The sequence below is a fragment of the Caretta caretta genome, chromosome 8 (genome assembly GCF_965140235.1).
Source record: "Caretta caretta isolate rCarCar2 chromosome 8, rCarCar1.hap1, whole genome shotgun sequence".
NCBI lineage: Eukaryota > Metazoa > Chordata > Testudines > Cheloniidae > Caretta > Caretta caretta.
In genome coordinates, this window is record NC_134213.1 from 1,285,683 (window position 1) to 1,306,201 (window position 20,519).

General features: G+C 58.8%; 1 protein-coding gene across 4 annotated transcripts in view; it reads left to right on the forward strand.

Annotated features, from left to right (window-relative positions):
- UIMC1 (ubiquitin interaction motif containing 1) overlaps nucleotides 1–19,249 on the forward strand; it is a 57,798-nt gene extending 38,549 nt beyond the window's left edge. For 3 of the 4 annotated variants that reach the window (XM_075131208.1, XM_075131207.1, XM_048860902.2), the window contains 7 exons: nucleotides 2,993–3,072; nucleotides 5,935–6,103; nucleotides 11,216–11,294; nucleotides 12,564–12,684; nucleotides 13,080–13,143; nucleotides 14,214–14,256; nucleotides 15,245–19,249. In XM_075131208.1, the coding sequence (XP_074987309.1) occupies nucleotides 2,993–3,072; nucleotides 5,935–6,103; nucleotides 11,216–11,294; nucleotides 12,564–12,684; nucleotides 13,080–13,143; nucleotides 14,214–14,256; nucleotides 15,245–15,449 (761 nt within the window). In that variant the 3' untranslated portion in view covers nucleotides 15,450–19,249. Of the gene's footprint in view, nucleotides 1–2,992; nucleotides 3,073–5,934; nucleotides 6,138–11,215; nucleotides 11,295–12,563; nucleotides 12,685–13,079; nucleotides 13,144–14,213; nucleotides 14,257–15,244 lie in introns of those variants that run through there. The other variant, XM_048860904.2, reaches the window with a different exon arrangement.
- The last annotated feature ends 1,270 nt before the right edge of the window (nucleotides 19,250–20,519 follow it).

Sequence of the window (20,519 nt, forward strand, 5' to 3'; positions counted from 1 at the left end):
GTCTCCTGGTTTGGGACTCGGGGAGGGCCAGGACCCCAAGGTCTGGATTCCTCCCCCCAGATGGACTTTGCTGAAAGTTCCTGATTTCTGTGCTAACAAGCTCTGTTCTACGCTGTGTTCCTGTTGACTAATAAATCTTCTGTGTCACACACTGGCTGAGACTCGCTGCTAACTATGGAGTGGGGGCAGGGCCGCTTTGGAGCAGTGTGAGGCTCCCCCAGGGGTCCCGTCCAGGGGGATTCGCTGCAGGGAGCTCACGGGGTAAACAGGGGGCTGGATGCTCCAAGGTCAGACCCAGGAAGCACTGAAGCTGAGCAGGCTCCTTGCCCTTGTGAGAGTGGCCCTGCGGGGCAGAGACTGTGCTAGAGGAAGGATGCCAACTTTCTAATCACACAAAACCGAACACCCCTGCCCTGCCCCATCTCTGAGGCCCCACCCCCACTCACTCCATCCCCCCTCCCTCTGTCACTGGCTCTCCCCCACTCTCACTCACTTGCTCATTTTCACCAGACTGGGGCAGGGTTTTGGGTTGCAGGAGGGGGTGAGGGCTTCAGGGTGGGGCCAGAAATGAGGCTTTCAGGGTGCGGGAAGGGGCTCCAGGCCGGGACAGGGGGTTGGGGTGCAGGAGGGAGTAAGGGCTCTGGCTGGGGGTGCAGGTTCTGGGGTGGGGCCAGAAATGAGGGTTTCAGGGTGCGGGAGGGGGCTCTGGGCTGGGACAGGGGGTTAGGGTGCAGGGGGGTTGGGTGGGGCTAGGGATGAGGGCTTGGGGTGCAGAAGGGGGCTCCAGGCTGGGGGGTGGAGCCGAGGGGTTCAGAGTGTGGGAGGGGCTCCGGGCTGAGGCAGGGGGTTGGGGTGCAGGAGGGGTGTGGGCTCCAGTAGGGAGTTTGGGTGTGGGAGGGAGCTCAGGGCTGGAGCAGGGGTGCGGGAGAGGATGTGGGCTCTAGAGTGGGACCAGGGATGAGGAGTTTGGGGTTCAAGCGGGGGCTTGGGCCTGGGGCAAGGAGTTGGGGTACAGTAGGGGGTGTGGGCTCCGAGAGGGAGTTTTGGTGTGGGAGGGGGCTCCAGGCTGGGGCAGGGGATTGGGGTGCGGGAGGGGGTGCGGACTCTGCCTGGGGATGCAGGCTCTGATATGGGACCAGGGATGAGGGGCTTAGGGTTCAGGAGGGGGCTCGGGCAGGGGGTTGGCATGCAGGAGGGGGCATGGGCTCCAGGTGGTGCTTACCTCAGGGGGCTTCTTGGAGGCGGCGACATGTCTCTCCAGCTCTTAGGCGGGGGCACAGCCTGGCGGCTCTCCGCAGTGCGCCCTCACTGCCTCCACCTGCAGGTGCCACCCCCGCAGCTCCCATTGGCTGCAGTTCCTTGTCAGTGGGAGCTGCGGAGCTGGTGCTTGGAGCTCCTGGGCCGTCCCTCCACCTAGGAGCCGAGGGACATGTCTCTGCTTCCGGGGAGCCACGCAGAGCCAGGTAGGGAGCCAACCAGACTTTTACCGGCCCTGTCACCGGTGCGAACCAGAGCTGCCAGGGTCCCTTTTCAACAGGGCGTCAGGTCGAAAACCGGACATCTGGCAACCCTATGCTAGAGTCTTGCCTGACGTCACTCAGAGCAGTTCCAGAGCACTGAGCGTGTGACTCCATGACAGTGACTGCGGTTGTGAAACACACGAATATCATTCTGAGGTGTGGTATGTCAGACATGGGAGGTAACCGTCCCCCTCCACTCAGCACTGGGGATGCCCCAGCTGAGGTGCTGGATCCACCCTTCATGACAGATGTGGATCAACTGGAGAGAGTCCAGTGGAGAGCAACAAAAGCGATAAAAAGTTTTAAAACCCTGGCCTATGAGGAAAGGTTAAAAAAAGTGGCCAAGTTTAGTCCTGGAAAATAAGAGGGGACCTGATAAGTCTTCAAATAGATTAAGGGCTCGTATAAAGGGCACTGGTGAGTTGTTCTCCATGTCACTGAAGGCAGGACAAGAAGCAATGGGCTTCGTCTGCAGCCAGGGAAATTGAGGTTAGATATTAGGAAAATCTTTCTAACTCTCAGGGTGGTTCATCTCTGGAACAGGCTCCCATGGGGGGCTGTGGAATCTCCGTCCTTGGAGGTTTTTCAGAACCAGTTGGACAAATCTCTGTCAGGGCTGGTCTAGGGTTACTTGGTCCTGCCTCAGTGCAGAGGGCGGGTTAGGTGACGTCTGGAGCTCCCTCCCAGCCCTGCATCTCTATGGCTATGTCTACACTACCGCGGTAAGTTGACCTACACTACGCAGCTCCAGTTCGTCAATAACGTAGCTGGAGTCGACGCGCCTTAGGTTGAGTTACTGCGGGGTCGACTTACCTTACTCTTCTCGTCGGGGGTAGAGTACAGAGGTCGACTGGAGAGCGATTTGCTGTCGATATGGCGGATCTTCACTAGACCCGCTAAATCGACCGCCAGTGGATCGAGGTAAAAGGAATTTTCATCTCACATTTCATTAGCAAACTTGATTGGAACCGAATCGTTTGCTTTCTCCAGGACTGTCTCTCCTCGTTGGTCCTGCCACTGATGTCCTGATTCTGGCTTTTCACTCTGAAATCTGTGGTAGGAGCAGTTCTCATTCCCTGGGGAGGTCGAGAGGTTCCTTGCAGCTGGCTGGATGTGACTTTTGGTGATATTGAAACCATGGGATGGCAGATGAGACTGAGGAGAGGAGGGAATTCTGGGACTCTCTCTGCTGGGTTGGAGAACTCCATTCTCGCACTGCACAGTTCACCAGCAGACGCCCTGCACGTGCTCTGTGCGTCCCGTGAAGCTGTAAAGCTGCGGCAGCTTTGGCCTTCCACCCTGTGCTTTGACTTGTAACCTCTCATCCAGCTGTGGTGTTACACATCTGCCAGCATCTGTGAGACATGGTTGGAAACGGTGAAAACCCTGTCAAGAGAATGGGCTAAGCTCCCAGAGATAGCAAAGGCTCTAGGGGCTGCAGCCTGCGCTGACATGGCAGACTTCTGTTTCAGAGACCCAGCCAAATCCATCGGAAGCCATTGAGCCGGAGAGAGAAGAGCTCCATTCAGCCAGCAAAGACGCACCTATGCAGGTAAGAGAGTCCCCGAAGGGGAAAAGCCAGAGACGTGTCCCCGCTCCAGACCACGTTTACGCTAGTGGGAGCTATAGCAATGCAGCTCCGGGGCCGTGGCTAGGCCGCTGTAAGCCCCTAGCGCACATGCAGACGGCAGAGACAGAGGGTTTTCTCCACCTCCGTGAGCAACACTAGCTAAGTCCATGGAAGCTTTCTTCCATCCACCGAGCTGTGTCTAGACCAAAGGTTAGGTCGGCATAGTTACAACACTCGGGGGGTGGGGTGGGGTGGCACCTTTCACCCCCTTGAGCGCCGTCCTATGTTGACTTCAGTTTAAGTGTAGACCAGGCTCCAGGCCTCTATCAAACTGGAAATCCTCATGCTCCACCAGAAAACTCTAGTGGGTTCCCCAAGAGCAGAGGAGGGTGTACATCTCTGACACTAGGGCCCTAACACCCCGCCCTGATTCCCCAATCCCAGCCTCTGGTCCCATGCCTTTGGAGCACCAGGATCAGTTGAAGTGGTTGCTGCTAATCCCCATTGTTGGGCTGCAGGATGTCAACCAGCTGTTGGGCAGAGCCAATTGCTAGCCCTGAGGGAAGAGGCCAAGGGGTATCAGTGCTGCAGGAAAAGTCCTGCTGGCTATCTGTGACTCCCTGCTATGACCGAACTTGCACTTTGGTAATCTCAGGGGTGCTGTGCACGGGACACCAGAGCTCATGGAGCCTTTGGCAGAGTCAGGGGATCATGGCGAGGACGCTGGGCTCGTCCCTTACAACGTTTAGATGGTGCCCAGGGAGTCTCCTGCTTCTGTGTCGACAGCTAGTGGCTCAGATGTCAGTGACAGAGCACCGAGTGCTAGAGCGGGGTCCTCCCTGGGCATGGGCACTGCTCTGCCATAGGCCCACACCAGGGGAGGCTTTGAGCTTTCCGCCTTCTAGGCCAGAGGCAGAAATGCCTGTCGCTTGGCTCAGGGGTTAGCATATGAGCTGTGGAACAGCCAGACCCTACTCCCAGCTGGTGTCCTGGCCTGGGCCTGCCCTGGAACTTGAGACCTCCATGTGGGGCTGCTTGGCGCTGGGCGCTCTCCTACCCGAGAGCAGGCCAGGCCTGGCTCAGCCGGCGTGCAGTTACGGGTTCCAAAAGCCATTCTCGTAAGGTGCGGCACAAGCTGTTTCGGGAGCCGGCTGACAGGTTTTGTTATACGCTGTTGTATTTACATTTAAAATGAGTTATTTACAGCGAGAGTGTAAGTGGTGTGTTTGGACACCTGGTATTTGCAAAAGATGTGATCTTTACGATTGCTTTTCAAGTGGAAATGAGAAGGAGCAGTGCCTGCTGCTGTCTCCTCACATCTGCATGTGTTGTCTGATTAGGGTAACACCGATCTGATCGGAGTGTTCATATTTGGCATGTCTGATTTTGTATTGGCATGTCCTCATGACACACTAAAGTGTAACGGAGCTTAACAGGATGCAGGGAGCCATAGAATGGAAAATGGCGTGGAAGTGGTGGTGCAGTAACTGTGAAGTTGCTGAACTTCCCACAGTAGAACTGAGACACGCTCACTCCAGCTCTCCCGCTTGGGAGTCAGGTTCCTTGGAAAGATGCTTTGTGTGGAGTTTGCCTGCGAGGGTTGACTGCCCTAGCGTTCTCTGCTGAGAGCCTGTCAGCCAGCAATCCCAGGGTGTTTCCTGAGGTGCCTTGTGAGATACAACCCAGTCCTGCAGACTTGCACGCACACGGCGGCTCCGCTGATGTGGGTGGGCTCGTGCGGTAAGCACAGGAAGGGAGTCCAGGATGGGGCTCGCTCCTGGCAGTGCAGATTCTTACTCAGCGACAGACTGAGTCATAAGACAGAACGCGCAGCAGGGGTTGAGCAGCCAGCCTGACCCTAATTACGGTTTTCCTGGAATTGTGTCCTTAGAAGGAAGTAACATCGGTTCCTCAGCTGTCTGTGTGGGTCACTGGCTGGCTTGCTAGAGCCACTTCTGTTCCTGCAAGTTCCTTCTAGCTAGTTAATATTTACACACACTGGTCCTGGCTGGGGAAAACAGGTTCTGTCCTTTTCTCAAAGGTTCAGGAGGCCGCCTGTGGGTAGAGCTTTTGTAGGCAGCACGGGCGCCTCTGCCAAGCTCTGCTCGGTTACGGCTCGGTGTGCATTCCCGACAGTTGCTAGCACTGAGCTGAGAGGCTGGGGAAGGTGAGGCCAGACGCGCAGACGGCCTGATGGTTTTAGATCACACAGTACCAGAGAAAAGCCACAATTGGTAACTTCTAGTAACAGATTGTCAATCATATCACCTTTATCTTTCCCCCTTTGCCTCTGTCCCTGCCCCCCATGACCCGGACTGGAGGAACCTGGCCATTGCTCTGAGCTCACCCACTAAGAGGGTGGGAGCCCCCCTTCATCAGTGTCCCAGACATGCGGCTTGTGCTGTGCTGGGCCATGGCTGGGGACTGATGAGTCCATGTTTCGTGGTGAACTCTTGCTTTGCTACGTGAGTGTTTCATGCGTCTCGCTGGGTTTGCTTCCGGCACTCTCGGGGTCTCGGGCAGGGAGGCTTTACATGTTACCCAGCGATGCGTGGCAGCAGCACCGGTGATCCTTGCCCTAAATGGACTGGCCGGCGATCCGGGGACGCCTCGTGGTGACTCGGCAGGACGTGCTTGATAGCTGTGCTGTGGTGTTGGCTCAGGCAGGGCGCTAGTCAGTGCAGTTACTAGATCTGACTTGGGGGGGGTCGTGGGATGAATATGCCCGAGAAATGCAGTGGCTGTGGGAGGGTAAGTAGCGGCAAGACAGCAAGGCGCTTTCGGGTAGGCGTGAAGAATGGAACAGCAAGAGCTGTTTGGCTGATTTCTTGTCCCCTTCCTCAGGCTGCTGGAGATGAAGAAGCTGGGAACACGGCATCTGAATGCAGCCCGTCCGCTGATGACAGTGTGTCATGCCCGCTGTGTGATCGAGGCTTTCCAGCCACTGAGATTGAGCTGCACGCCATGTACTGTAACGGCATCGTGGCGCAGGATGCAAATGAAGATGTTCCAGGTCTGCTAAGCACTTGGTCTCATACCTTGGTCCTGTGAGTGTGTGCGAGTTCCCTCTCCTGCCCCAGCAGCCATGTGTGCTGAGAGTCTCAGCAAGCCTCAGACTCTTGGGTACAGAGAGTGTAGCAATCACAAACGCTTCTCCAACTCTCTTGCTGAGGCCCACTGAGAGGTGTGTGAGAGAGGCCTCCTCCCCTCTGCCTGGTCCCGCCTGCCCCGGAGGGCACTCTGAACCCTGGTGGCTTTGCAGCACTCATTGCACTGCCAAGTCTTAGAATTTCCTTGTAGTCAGTATGTTACTTAGCAGTCCACTGTGAACATGGCTCCAGGGGCCAGCCCTGGCTGTCTCCTGCAATCCCACAGTGCAGGACCCCTCTAGGACCATACCATGCACCTCAGCTAGGAAAATCCCAGGCCCACGGAGCAGGGAGAAGGAGGGAGCCAGGATTGTGTGTGTGCGGCACAGCACGGAGCACACAGCCTGCACTGAGCACATGACAAGTCCAACACGTAGTGAGCTGCTGAGCCAAGTGCTGTGCAGAAAGGATTGACTCAGCGAGAGGGACTATTCATAGATCCCAAGGCCAGGCAAGACCATTGTCATCATCTAGTCTGACCTCCTGCGTAACACAGGCTAGAGACCTGCCCAACAATAATCCCTAGGGCAGAGCTGTTAGACAAACAGTCCGTCTGGAGTTAAGAATTGCCAGGGATGGAGAATCCACCACCACCCTGGTAAGTTGTTCCAGTGGTTAGTTTCCCTCACTATCAAATTTTTTTGTCTTATTTCCAGTCTGAATTCATCTGGCTTCAGCTTCCAGCCACTGGGTCGGGTCAGACCTTTCTTTGTGGGATGGAAGGGCCCATTAGAAGTTTTTAAGGTCAGGCTTGACAAAGCCCTGGCTGGGATGATTTAATTGGGGATTGGTCCTGCTTTGAGCAGGGGGTTGGACTAGATGACCTCCTGAGGTCCCTTCCAACCCTGATATTCTATGATTCTATGATTATTAAGTATTTGTTCCCCATGTAGCTATGGATAGATCACTGGGATCAACTCACCCCGCAACTTTCTCTCTAAGTTAAATAGATGGAGCTCCTCAAGGTTGTCACTATCAGGCAGGTTTTCTAATCCTTCTGTCATTTTTGTGGCTCTTCTCTGACCTCTCCCCACTTTTCCAATATCCTTCTTGAACTGTGGGCACCAGAACTGGGCACTGGATTCCAGAAGCGGGTGTGTCAGTGCTGAATACAGAGGGAAAATCACCTCTCTGCGCCTACTTGTGATCCCAACATCGCATTAGGTCTTTTGGCTACCGTGTCACACTGGGAGCTCATGCCCGTCTGATTAGCCACCATGACTCCCAATTCTTTGCCAGAGTCACTGCTTCCCAGTGTAGACATTCGGGCTCAGGCTAGAGCCCAGGCTCTGAGACCCTGAACATCTGTCCGTCCATTTTTAGCCCTGCAGCCCAAGCCCTGTGAGCTCCAGTCAGCTGACTTGGGTCAGCTGTGGCCGGGACGCAGGGCTTTTACTCCAGTGTAGACTCACCCTTAGTGTAAGCCTAACCCGCCGTCCATCTCCACACAAGTCGCACTAGCCCAGGGTTCAGACCCAGGGTCCCAGAAACCCATGGGTGTGGAGGGTCCAAGCCTGAATCAAGCTGGGACCTGCGTTCAAGCCCTATTGCTTTGCGGTGGAGATGCAGCCACACTGGCCTTGTGCCCTGTGAGTTGGCCAAAAGTATCCCACAATCCCACAGGCTAACTTCTTTTGTCTTGTGGACAGTCAGGCTAGGTGGACTGTCACGTTCTCCCACATTGCACCTCAAACTAAGGGCTAGAGTGGCCACGTTTTGGAAGGGCGCAAGGAAGTCTGGTGGTTGGACTTGGGCTCACATCATGCAATGTAGATGCTGGAGTCCCAGGTTGGGACCCAGGGTTCAACAATTCCTGACCTGAGGTTACAAATGAGTGTAGACGCTCAAGCCCTAGGTTAACAAACCCAGCGTCTGCTAACTCAGGTTCTACAAACCCTGGGCTTACACTGCAGTGTAGACAGCCCATTAGAGCTTGTCTACATGGGGCAGTTGACTGAAACAGTTCCCTGTGTGGACTCTGTTCCAGACGAAAGGAGACTGTATTCCAGAATGCCGACTCTGCTCCCAAAGTCCTGCTTCTGCTTTCCTGGGGGCTTGTTTCTGAGTAAATTCAGTAGGGCTTGAAGAGTTTGTTCTAAGCCCTAGACATTGTGCCAGGATGGGGAGAGGTGGGCTCCTCGCTGCTGATGTGATGAACGTTCCTGACCCCCGTGGGGTGGCTGCTCATCCCTAGTGAATGTCTGTGCCCTCCACCCCCAGACACAAGCTCTAAAGGGCCCGTGAGTCTGGAATGAGAACTGAAGGACTCGAAAGCAGTTCCCATGTTCTGCCTTGGGTCTCTGCCCTCTGCTGTGCTTTGCTGCTCTTACCACAAACACCCAGCTCAGTATTCGGGAAGAAAGCCTTGTATTTTACCAAATACCCTGGCTGTTGACTAACCGCCCATTCCATTCTGTCCACACTGTCCCAGCCTTCCTGTTCCACAGTGAGTGACAGGAGACGCCATACCCCCTCCCTCACTTCACGTGCAACTGACACCCTGCCATCAGTTCCCAGAGCACCCGCCGGAGCGCTGATGCTGCGCAAAGCTCCCAACGCCAAGAGAAGTGGCACTGATGCAGCAAAAAGAGGAACACAACTGGGGCAGGGAAGAGCTTCATCACTTCCCAGAGGGGCCAACGTGCTAGAGAATCTTTCCATTAATAGGATCTGCACAAAACCAGCCTGCTAGTAATGGGACTAGACAGCTCGGGGTGGGGAGACGCAGCCTGAACAGACCCGTGCGAAAGGCAGGCAGCGTCGTAATGCACGGATGGCACTTTGCACCTGCCGAGTGTCCGGCGTACGGTTATTGAGCCTCTCTATGCTATGGTGAGATAGACCCTCAGGCAAACATGCAAGGGACCTGCCCCAAGCCACTCAGCAAGTCCTGGCTCCCATTCCCGTGCACTGACTGCAAGACCTGCCTTGGCTGGTGGGCCAACAGCCATGCCAGTGGGGACGGGGACAAAGGACAAATGTGGAATCGTTTCCCAGGGGAGCACTGGAGCCTCGCGCAGGCAGGAGACACCCGTACCCGGCTGTCCTGACACGGAGCTGATGGAGACAAGTCCATTCTCAGGCGTGCTCTGCATTGCAGAACATTTCCGATTTCACAAGAGAGTGGCATGGCCTGGGAGAGATTACGAGGCTCCTAGTGTGCTGGGGCAGGGCTCCGTCTTTGGGGTGAGCCCAGTTCCCCAGAGGTGCTCTCTTTCTTGAGGGTCTCTTCTGAAAGGCCTCTCTAGGGATCGAGGTGGAGGGGGTGAGCAATGGCGCTCTTGTTCAGCGTTTGAAACCGTAGCTAGCAAGCGGGCTCGTGTGCGTGTGATGGAGTCGATCAGCAATGCTGGCCATGTTTCTCCATTACTCCTGCTGCTCTCGGCAGCACAGCTGGGTCTTCCCGTGTGAGCCCAAAGATTTCTAACAGGCCTGTCGCGCCAGATGGGCTCTCTGCTTTTGGAAAAAATAGAACTGATTAACACCTGAGCGAGTGCACACGGCGTCCTGAGACGGCGTTAAAGGAATATTAACAGCACCACCCCCATGGAGAGAGCGGCTCTCGCCATGCTGCAAACACCCCTGAGTCAGGAGGTCTCTGGGAGGCCTCAGGAATCGGTGCCAGGACACGGCTAGGCCACTGGTTCACACCCAGTCCAGGCTAAGGGTGAACAAAGGAGTCCCTGCTGGGGGCTGCTCGTGGGCTGTTGCCCAGTGGTTCATTTCTCCACCACTCCCAGGAGGCTGCCGGGCTGCATGTTGTGCGATGCGAAAGGCAGTGGCTAGCTCTAGTCACTGACTGGCCTCCTGGGCCAGCCACCAATTCTGCGGGTTCTCTCCATTCTGCACAAGCACGGAGCTCTGTGATAACAGACATTAGCAAACAGTAACAGGTGGACGGTACCTGTATCCCGGAGTCAGGCCTTTCTCCTCAGGAGCCTCGCTAATCCCAGAAGCTCCGATGCCAGGCTGTTAAACAGCTCTCATGCACTTTGTCCTGTAGCCAGGTTGCCCGGGTGTACTTACAGCAACATCTGTTTGTGAGCTGGAAACTCAAACATCCCTACCGGAGCCAGATGAGATATCGAAACACTCCCTGAGGAGCTTAGCGGGTGGCATGTCAGCAGGAATCTGCTGAGAGCAATTCAACCAACAGAGACAAACCTGTCGAAATTCTTCCTACAGATGCCTGGAGAGCAGGTCTGCGGCGCTGCTTGTTGGCTCCACTCATCAGAACGCTAGTCTGGAATGACTGCAGCAGCTACTGGCAATCTGGTGGGGGAAGCCCTTTCCTTTGCCCAGCGCCTACAGAGTGCTTTCCCCTGAGATCTCACAGCATATGACAGTGGGGGTCGGTACCCCTCCCACATTTCACACATGGGGAAACTGAGGCACAGAGCGAGGCAGTGACTTGAGATTTACTGTGTGTGTCAGGGAGTCTGACCCAGCCATCCCAGCTCTTACCCAGGGGAGGGAACTGGAACTTTCTTGGAAGCGAGTCACAGCCCTGGTGGGAGGGGCTCACCGGACCCACCCTCTGACCAGTCAGCTCTTCTGTCTACCCGGTCCTTGATGTGGGTAAACAGGGGAGCAGTGCAGCAGCTGGCTTTATCAGGTCGTAGGCCGTTGTTCCATTTCACAGGAACTTCAGTTAAACCACAAACTTGACCCGAAGCCCCTTCCCAGGGGGCTGGTGGAAGCCTCCTGACGGGGCCACTGGTTGGGTTCAGGAAGGGTAGCAAACTCCCAGGACCCTGGCAGGACCAGTCTGAGTTGTCCAGTTGCCGATTTTGCAGAAGGGAAGACTCTGCCCATTGGCATCCCAGTGCCCCTTTTGTCTTTCCCATCCCGCTGCTGCCGGGCGGCACTGGAGTTTGAAACACGTCCCACCCCAGGTGCTTTCCAAGCCCTTGAATGCTGTCAGGAAGGGAGAAGCCACCCAGCAACTGGGTAACTCTTTCTGTTTGTGTCTTAAGCGCTCACTCAGCGACAGAGAGAAACAAGAAGTAGAGCTGGCAGAGGCAGAGATGTCCCGACCCCCATAGACGTTGACAAGTAAGTTGGTATGCTGACTTCTTAGAGCTTGTTTCTGTGCAGCCCGTCCCCCAGCCCATGTCTCTATTCCTGCCTGTTTCCTTGCAGCAACTTCCCCATAATCTGTGTTCTTCCCTTGGGGCTCATCACTGTGGTATCTAAGCCCCTCGATGGTATCTGGGTGTCCTCAGACAAGCACAAAAGAAATCTGTTTCTTTTCATACTCTCAATTCCATTCAGTTGATTTCAGCCAGCTCGCTGTGCCGTTTGGAAGCGTGGAGGGGTATCAGGTGGGCCAGTGCAGGCAGTGTGCTGAGTGCAGGAGCCCCGTGGAAGGGAGAGGGTAGATGGGAAGGCTGACAGGATGGCACCTGGACTGATGAGCTTAATTCACTTAGACTTCCAGAGTCGCAGTGGTTTTGCTGAATCTCTCCCTGTGCAGCTCCACCTCCTCCCTCCCACACAGAGACTCCGAAGAGAGGGTCTGACAGTGCCGTCCCTGCCGGGGAAGCCATTCCACCGTTACAAACAGTGGATGGCAACATCACGAATGGAATTAGGCTAATTACAGAGAGGACAGCTTCTGTTTAGACACATCATCTGGTAATCAGCACTGCCTGGAAAGAAAGCATCAGAGAAGAACCCACTGCGTAGAGTGTGCTGGGGGCTCTCCTTGCACGTACTGGAGAGCGTGGGGCCCCTCACTTCCCTCGGGTAACCGAGACACCTCTGCTGAACAGCGATTGCTGTTTCCACTGCTCTGTCCCCAGTTATCCCCTGCCAGCCCAGATGGGCACGGCCGCTGACTGGCACAGGCCTCCAGAGTAGTGCGTGCTCAGTCCTGCGGACTGTGAAGTAGGGAGAGGGAAGAGAGACTTGGGCTGCTAATCAGACAAGATCAGCCAGCCCGAGGAACATGGCTCTCTGCTTTAACACGCTGGGTTTGCTTCTCCAGCAACATGTAACTCCCTTGTGCATGCCCTGAACTCTTCATTTCTGCAGTTTGACAGGGTGTTTTATGGCTGAGCCATCAGCTGAGCTGATTTCATTACCATCCCACTGCTGCAGCCGCAGGGGACAGAGAAACAGACAGGGGAAACGGCTGATCACTCTGTTGTTTTGACTGGCATCGGGCTGGCTTTATGGGCGATCCCACTGAGCCAGTGCTGCTCCACAGACGTGCCTCATCAGTGGAATGGCCTGGAGAAGTAAAACGCCACGGTGGGCGTAAGTGACAGCCCAGCTGCAGAGTGAATCGTAATGCACTGCTCTGCTTCCCTTGCCTGGCAGGTGTGAGAAGTGCTACCTTTGTAAGGCCCGGGTGCCGCTGGCAGAGTATCCGAGGCATGTGGACAGCTGCCTGCAGACTGCGAGGGACGCTCAGGGAAACCGGAGGCTGCGCAGTGCCAAGGTGAGGGTGGAGTCCAGCCTCATTCCAAGGCCCGGGGGGATTTGTTCTGCATCGGCTTTGCTGCTTGGCCTCCAGCGTGAGCGAGCATGTGATTGGCTGGGTGGATCTGGCTTTGCCCATGGCGGGGTCACCTATTGCCTTGTTACAAGAGCATCAGCGCACTCCAAGTGTGGGGGGAGGGCTGGGCCTGTCCTGCTGCACCCCAATCAGGCCAGTTCCTGGGTGACCACAGGTGGAATTGCTGGGAGGGAGGCATAGGCAGGGGGACAGGACTGTGAAAGGGAGCCCAGGCCATCTGCCACGGTCCCTGGGAGAGGCTGGGCAGGGCAGGCTGGGAACGGAGGGGGGCCCTCCCTGGCAGCCCCATGATGGCTCTGTGTTCTTCTTTGTCACAGGACGTTGGGCGGAGTGAAGGCAGACTCCTCAGCATGCTGGAGATGTCCGAGTGCAAGTCTGCAGGTGGGGCCACCACATCTCCAAAGCACACGCACCCTCACCCCCACTCACACTGTGGGGCCCGGGCTGTTCGACACAGCGTTGCTAGCCACGGGGGAGTAACCCGTCGCTGCCCCAGTATCAGCTGGCTCTGATCCCCCCCAAGGGGAGCTGGCTGTTGGCAAGCCATGGGGGAAAGGCCTGGGCCTGTATCTCTCCCCATATGCTCTGGGAACCCCACTGATCTCAGGGCAAGTGCTCCTGCAGGGGGCTCCCCTCTGCTAGGCAGTTGCTGACCCATACAGCCCATCACCTCTCTTAGCACGGACAGAGCCTGGGGCCACGGACCAGAGCAGGCGGGGCAGAGGGTCCCCAACCCAAGTGCTTACTGGAGCTCTGAGCCCATCGGTAACAAGAGGTCTCGGCCCCTCAGCCTGACCCAGTGGGCAGTGGCTGATTTCACCTGCTGCGCAGGCTCCCAGGGACCCGTGTGCAGGCTCTGTTGGAGCTGGCTGTGCCCTGCAGTACGCCCATGCCCCATGTCACCCGAAACGTGCTCCTGGCCTGGAGTGGAAGAGAGCTGGCAGCTGGAGGTGGGGGCAGGCTGTCTAGCCAGCCTAGGGTCTGTGGGGTGCAGTGGCCAGGCTCATCCCTAAGCAGATGGAGCGCTTGGGGTGGGAAAAGCCTCCCCAGCCCTGCTGCTGATGTGAAGCGGGGGCTCCATGCTCCTGGCTTGTCCCCATGTTGGGCTCTGGGGCCGATCCCCAGAACAGACGTGGCCCAGTCCCTAGGCATGCTAGTGAGCATTGTGCTCCGAGAGTCAGCCCCGCTGCAACCCGGGATCGCTGCTCAGTGCAGGGGACGGCGCAACCAGGCGTCTGGGAGTGAGATTCACTAGGGCTGTGTGTCTCCCAAGCATGCCCTGGGATGCAGCCTGCCTGCAGCCCGGGCTGCTCCTGCTAGCGAAGTGCAGTCGGCTGGTGTCAGGGTCCCCTGCCCCACATGCAGGCATGTTGCCGCGGTCAGCAGTGCTGCTGGCCCCCAGAGACAGAGCTGCTGCGTCTATGTGAGGCTCTGCTGTGTTCTCATTGCAGATGCTGATGCTGGGGCCATGCTGGCAGCAGGAGGAGACCCGAGGTCAGCCGGGGCTTTGTGAACTGCAGGTTTTCTTCTCCCTGCTCTGCCCCGCCCTGGCAGCGTGGTGTTGCTGGCCGTTCTGGGCAGCGGTGCCCGGCACTGGCTGTGACTGTGTGCTGTTAATGCAGAGCCCGCGGAATGAGCAGGGCAGAGAGAGCAGAGCTGGGGCCCTGAGCCCCCTTCTCGCGGCTCCTCTTGGTGCCCTGCTTCCACCAGCCCCTCATGAGCCACTGGGACAGGCCACTTTGCCTCTGGCTCAGCATCAGTGCCAGCTTCCCACTTCATTCCCCAGACCTTGTCCCTTCCTTCCTGGATGCCAGGCTGCTGTGGGAGCCGGGGTCTTTGCTTCTCTCCCTTGAGAGCTCCTTGCCCAGGCTTGTCATCTCCTGCTGTCAGCAGTTTAGCTGGGGCTCCTGGGGAGTCATGCTCAGGGCCCCTTGCAGCTGGCCAGGCTCGGTGCTGGCCGAGGACAAGCTGGCTGGAGCCTGTGGCCAGCTGACCTGTTTGGAGGCTTTGCTGCAGAGCAGCTGCTCCCTGGCCCCTTTGAGGGCAGGGCGGCCCAGCTGGCAGAGTGGGGCTGGGGACGGGGTGTAGCAGGCAGGAGGCTGGGCAGGCAAATCCTGCAAGGAAGAGGGGTCGTTCTCCACTTGGGGAAGGGCAGGTGGTGGCTGGTTCAGGGGTGGGGGAGCTTGGTTTGGGGATATCCTGGGCTGCTAGACTAGAGGACTGCCCAGCCCACTTCTGGGGCTCATCCCGGGCCCTTCAGTGAGCACCCAGGCCAGCTGTGCAGGGGCGCATCGGGCAGCTCCTCCTTTCCAGCTGCTGACAGGAGCAACACCAGCCAGTGTTCGGGCCTGGAAAGGAGGCGGGCAGAGCAGCTTGCGGCGTGAATGGGAGGCTTGGCGGCCGGGCCTAGATGCGGCTCAGTGGTGGTGGCTTCTTGCCTGGCTTGGCATTTATCTCTTCATTCCCTCCTCATCTCCATCAGGCACACCCCGTCGGGGGCTGAGGAGGAAGCTGGGTGCAGCCTGGCCCGGGAGAGCCCCCTTCCACACCTGGCTTTCAGTGACTTGCCCATTCCACCCTATGTGTCCGCTCCCGAAGCCGCAGGCTACGCGGGGGGCTTCCAGCAGCAGGTGGCCTGCAGCCAGCAGCAGAACAAGGGCAGCCGGAGGAGGAGGAGGAAATTCTGAGGCTTGAGCCATGGAGAAGGGACCTCGGGAGACCCACAGCGAAGGGGCAGCAGGGCCGTAGCCTCTGCTGGCCTTGTGCAGTGAGAGCCCCGGGCAGAGCCCCTGCCTGCGGCCAGGCAGTGTGACGTGCTTGTGGGCCAGACTGGGAGCCGTGGGGCGGAGACTTGCTGTGGGGCGCTCTCCAGCCAGACACTGACACACATTTATGGGTGTGTTTATGGAATGGCAGCGACCCGGAGGAGCATTCGGTGTCTTTCTTTGGGGCCAGGGCAGGGAGGAGCAGCGTGGGATGCCCCAGTGACTAGAAATCTTGGTGCCCAGCGCTGGCCTGGGGCCACCCCAAAGGCTCTTGTACACAGCAGCCCCGCAGGACACAGTGCTGTCCCTACCCTGGCCGAGCGTGGGGCTGGGCTGTGCACGGGGCCAGCAGAGGATCCCAGCAATGGCTTTGGGTTCTCCTGAAAGCAGGAGGGTTTCCAGAGGCGGGGGTGGGGGTGCCGGGGCGCTGGCATTAGCTGTGCACCCAGTTGCTTGTTACATGAGGCTCTGGTGCCCTTTGATCCTCTCCTGCTCCAAAGCCCAGCGTGCTTCCTGGAGGCCCTGCAGGCTCCGTGGGGACTGCGGGGAGCTGGGAGAGCCCCTCCAAGCCCAGGAAATGCCAGAGCTTCAGAAATGCAGGGTGTGTGATGTGGCTGGCCCAGCCCTCCCGAGTCCCATGGCATCTGCTCAGGCATCCTGTACGGAGGCAGTAAGCCAGGGAGCTGGGTGCTGGTTGGGACAGGCATGGCCCCAGGAGTGGCTGCTGTCTGGGAATCAGGTGTGTGCTGAGAACTCTGCTGGTTTACAGACACTGACTGGCATGGCAGCCGATGGGCACAGACTGGCACAGCAGCCAGCAGGCACACCTCTGCTCCCCGCCCTACATTCAGCGGAGCCTGCCAAGCTCAGAGGTGTGGGCTGGGCCAATGAACTGCTGCCCCAGCCCCTGGGGCTCCTCGCCCCGAGGCCCAGCCGTGCTCAGGAAGTGACCCGGAGGAAGGCGTGGCCCATGCTGGCCTTACCAAGGGCTAAAGGGAATGAACTGCTGGGCAGAGGGCAGGAGCCGCCCGGCTGCATGACCAGTGGGCAAGGGAGAGGGAGCGATTCGGGGCCCTCTGTAGGGGAGAATCCAACTGAAGTGAGCTGGGTTTGTCCTGCCCCAAAAGCTGGAGCTGGGGTTTGCCCTGAATGGCTGGCCCGAGGGATGCTGCCAATTCCCCAGGGTGTGTGCTCTTCCCGAGGTGGCTGAGCTTTCTGCTGTACCCCAGGCCAGCTGCCCTGCCCTCCCTGCAGAGCCAATGCAGGCAGCCAGCCCAGCCCAGCCCTGCCCATCACCTGGCTGGCCAGGTTGAGCATGTGGCTTTGGGCCCAGTGCTGGGGAGCAGCTGGTCCCCTGGTGCCCTTGACAGATGCCACCTTCTGACTCTGCTGTTGGTTTCCCCCACAACTCCCCTCTGCCATGCCCACATCTCCACCCCCAGCCTCTCCCCGGACTGTGGGGAAGCCACTGCCATGTCTTGCCTGCCCTGTGAGTGGCACAAGGCCCATGCCCCAGGGGAGGCACCATCAGGCTGGGCAGGGAGCTCGAGCTCCAGGCTCCATTGCAATGTGTGGAAGGGGGCTGGCTGGGGGGAATGGGACTGACTGGAAGGCAGGGCCCATGGGCCATGCACCCACCCCATCCCGGCAGCCCCTCAAGGCCGGGGAGCAAAAGCCAGACTGCCGTGACAGCCACTGGGAAACATGGCTGGGAGCCTGGGCAAAGCTGGTGCTTTCTCTCCCCTTTTCAAGTGCTTGCAGCAAGCACAGAGGGGGGCGGGCTGGGGGAAGTCCCAACCCCCCTCCGCCCCCCCCTCCCCCCCCCCCCCGGCAGGCACTCTGCGCAGTGGCAGCAAGGCTGGGGCGTGGAGCAGAACGTGGTCCCTGTGAGGCTGTTGTCAGCTCTTGGCCGTGCTGGCTTCTGCCCCAGGACGGCTGCTGCCCCTCACCCGGGCTTTCAGGTTTCTGGCAAGAGCCGCAGCTGCTGGCACGGGTGGCCCCAGGCAGTGTACGCATGGTAGCCAGGGCCCAGCTTTGGCCTGGGGCCATGCCAGAGCCCCCCCAAGCCCGGGCCAGAGCTCTTCCTCAGGGTTCTCCACCCGCGGCAGCCCAGCCCCCCACTGTTGCTGGCTGAGGCCTCTGAGCTGCTGGAGCAGGGGTGGGGGTTCTCTGTCCCTGCCCAGTGCCCCCTGGTTCCATTAGGGGGTGACACCACATCTAGTCCCTGGGCCCCAGCTAATGGGGTCCCTGGCAGTGGCTCTGGAGTCCTGGACCCGGGAGCACGCTGCGGGAGGATGGAGCATGTGGGACCTGGAGGCAGCCAGTGTGCCTGCCCCTGGCACCAATCCCATGGATCTGGTGTCCCAGTCCTAGCACATGGTCTCTCCCTGCCTCCCCAGGCAGTGTCGGGGGCCGGTGGCACTGCTCCCCAGTGTCTGGGCAATGGAAAAGGGCAGATTATAGCGTGTTAAGCCCGGGGGGAGTCACCCCCCACACCAGCTGCTGCAATTGGCTCTGGAGTAGGGGCAGCATCGGGCTGGCTCTCCGCGTCTCAGCTGGCCAGGGAGGGGAGCTCAGCCTCCTGGTCTCATCCATCCTCTGCTGTGACCAGAAGCCGATTAGGCGTTTGTGGGGCCCTAGGCAGAGCAAGTGGGGGTCCCACCCCACCCCTTCCACTTACAGTTCTCCCTGTCCTCCTCCTGCCCCCCATCCCAGCACTCCTGCCAGGGGCTGGGCCGGGGCGTGGGGGCACCCAATTGGCTGGGGCCCCTGGGCATGGGCCCTGATGGCCCAGTGGCTAATCCGTCACTGGCTGCGATGGCTGCCAAGGGCCAGGGATACACCCCCTTCCCTGACTCACCCCACACACCCCCAGGGGGCAGGCCCACATGGCTGGGTAGTGCCCCCAGCTCATTAATCTCACCGGGCCTGGGCCACTGCCCAGCCAATCCCTGGCCAGGCCAGGAACCAGAGCCATGCCCAGGGCCTGGAGGGGCTCGGAGTCTGAAAGGCCAGCACGGGCCTTTCCCCAGGGCTGTCGCCTCCTGGAGCCGGCTCTGGGGGATGCTGTGGGTCCCAGCTTGGGCCAGCTCTGCTTCAGCCTCAGCAGCGACCATCCCCAGCCCTGCTCCCACTGCCGGGGGAGGCAGTTGGTTCCCGGGGTTTGTTCCCAGCGGCAGTCTGGCTTCCCTCCCTGCTCGGCTGGCCTGGGGCAGACCTGAGCCAATGTCTCCCAGTGGGACAGTCCCCTTCCGCTCTGTGGGGCACAGCCAGTGACCCCTTGTCTGTGGAGTGACTGTAGGGCCCCAGCCCAGCGGGGGCCAGGCTCAGCCCTTGCAGTGGGGGGGTGCAGCTATGTGAGGGCCTGTGACACAGCAGGGAGTGGGGCAGATTGACCTGGGGATGTTGCAGGGGAGTTTCATTGGGGAGGGGAGCCTTCCGTTGGGGGAAGACACCTGAGCCAGGAGGGGGGTTGGGGCCAGGTGACACCTGCCCAGGAAACTGGACAAAGGCAGGAGGAGAAGCTGGGGGGAGGCTGGGGGAGATGACTGGAGGGGTTTCCAGTTTTGGGGAGTTGGCTGGGGAAGAGGAGGGAGCCCCAAGGCTGGGGTCTAATCTCCCTGCCCCCCAGAAGGGCCTGACTAAGGGATCCTGTTTATGCCTGCAAGCTCTGGGTTGGATTGTGTTCCTGTCGTCTCTAATAAACCTTCTGTTCTCCTGGCTGGCTGAGAGTCACGGTGAATCGCAGGAAGTGGGGGTGCAGGGCCCTGACTCCCCCTCACACCATGACAACTGGTGGTAGCTGTGGGATCTACGGCGCTGCCTGCAGTAAGTGACTGGGGAGCAGTAAACGAAGGGGGATTGACAGGGACCAGGCATGCTGAAGCTTCAGAGAGAAGCGGTTTCGGGGGGTGGAGGAGCTACGGTTAACCCCAGGGAGTGGTGACCTGGAGAAGGGCTGGCACACTGGGGGGTCCTGGAAGCCGTGGGGAGCTGAGAGCACCCAGGCCTGCGAGTGGCCAGCAGGGAGATGTACGCTAAGTGCCTTATGAGCCACCTGGTGGAGGGGGCTGCACACTGGGAGGCTCACCAAAGAGCAGCTGGTTGCCCAGCTGGAGGAGGAGGATCGCTTGGATGACCCGATCCCTGTCTCTGAGAGAAGCAGCCCAGCAGAGGCAGCGTGGGCCCCGCTGCCTGACCTGGCTGGGAGGGGTCAAACGGCTGCCGAGGGCAACCCGAGACCCCTCCTAACTATGCCTGGGGAGGAGCCCACTGAATACCGAGGGCACCCAGATCCTGGCAGCCAGCCAGGGATCCTCCCAGCAGAGCTCCCCATCCTTGGAGCAGAGGGGGCTGGAATGGGAGAGGGAGATAAAACTGAGAGAGCTAGAGGATCACGAAAGCAGCAACAGCATGAGCTAGAGCTGGAGCTGGCCAGGCTGAGGAGCAGCGAGCCTCCGGCTGCAGTGAGTGAGGGGGGACCAAGACTGCACCGAGCTTTGATAAGTGCGTCCTGGCCCAGCGTAAGGAGGAGGAGGACACAGATCAGTGCTTCTCAAGCTATCTGATGTGGGGGACTGGCATTTTTTCCCCAATGTGCGCACAGACTGGCAGCCGATGGCTCGCAGACCGGCACCGGTCCGCAGACCACCACTTTGAGTAGCGCTGACATAGATGACTTCCTGACGGCCTTTGAGAATGCCTGCAAGCTGCACAGGTTGCCCCTGCTGACAGGCTCTGGTTTCTCACCCCCCTACTGCACCCCAAGCAGTGTCGATGTACAACCAAATGGAAGGGGCAGAGAAAAGGGACTATGAACTATTCAAAAAGGCCCTGCTACACGAGTTTGGGCTGACTCCCGAGATGTACCGGGAAAGGTTCCAGAGTCAGTATAAAACCCCTGAGGTCACGTATCTGCAACTGGCCACCCGCATGGAGGGATATGCCCTCAAGTGAGCAGATGGGGCCCAGATGAAGGAGGACCTGCTTGAC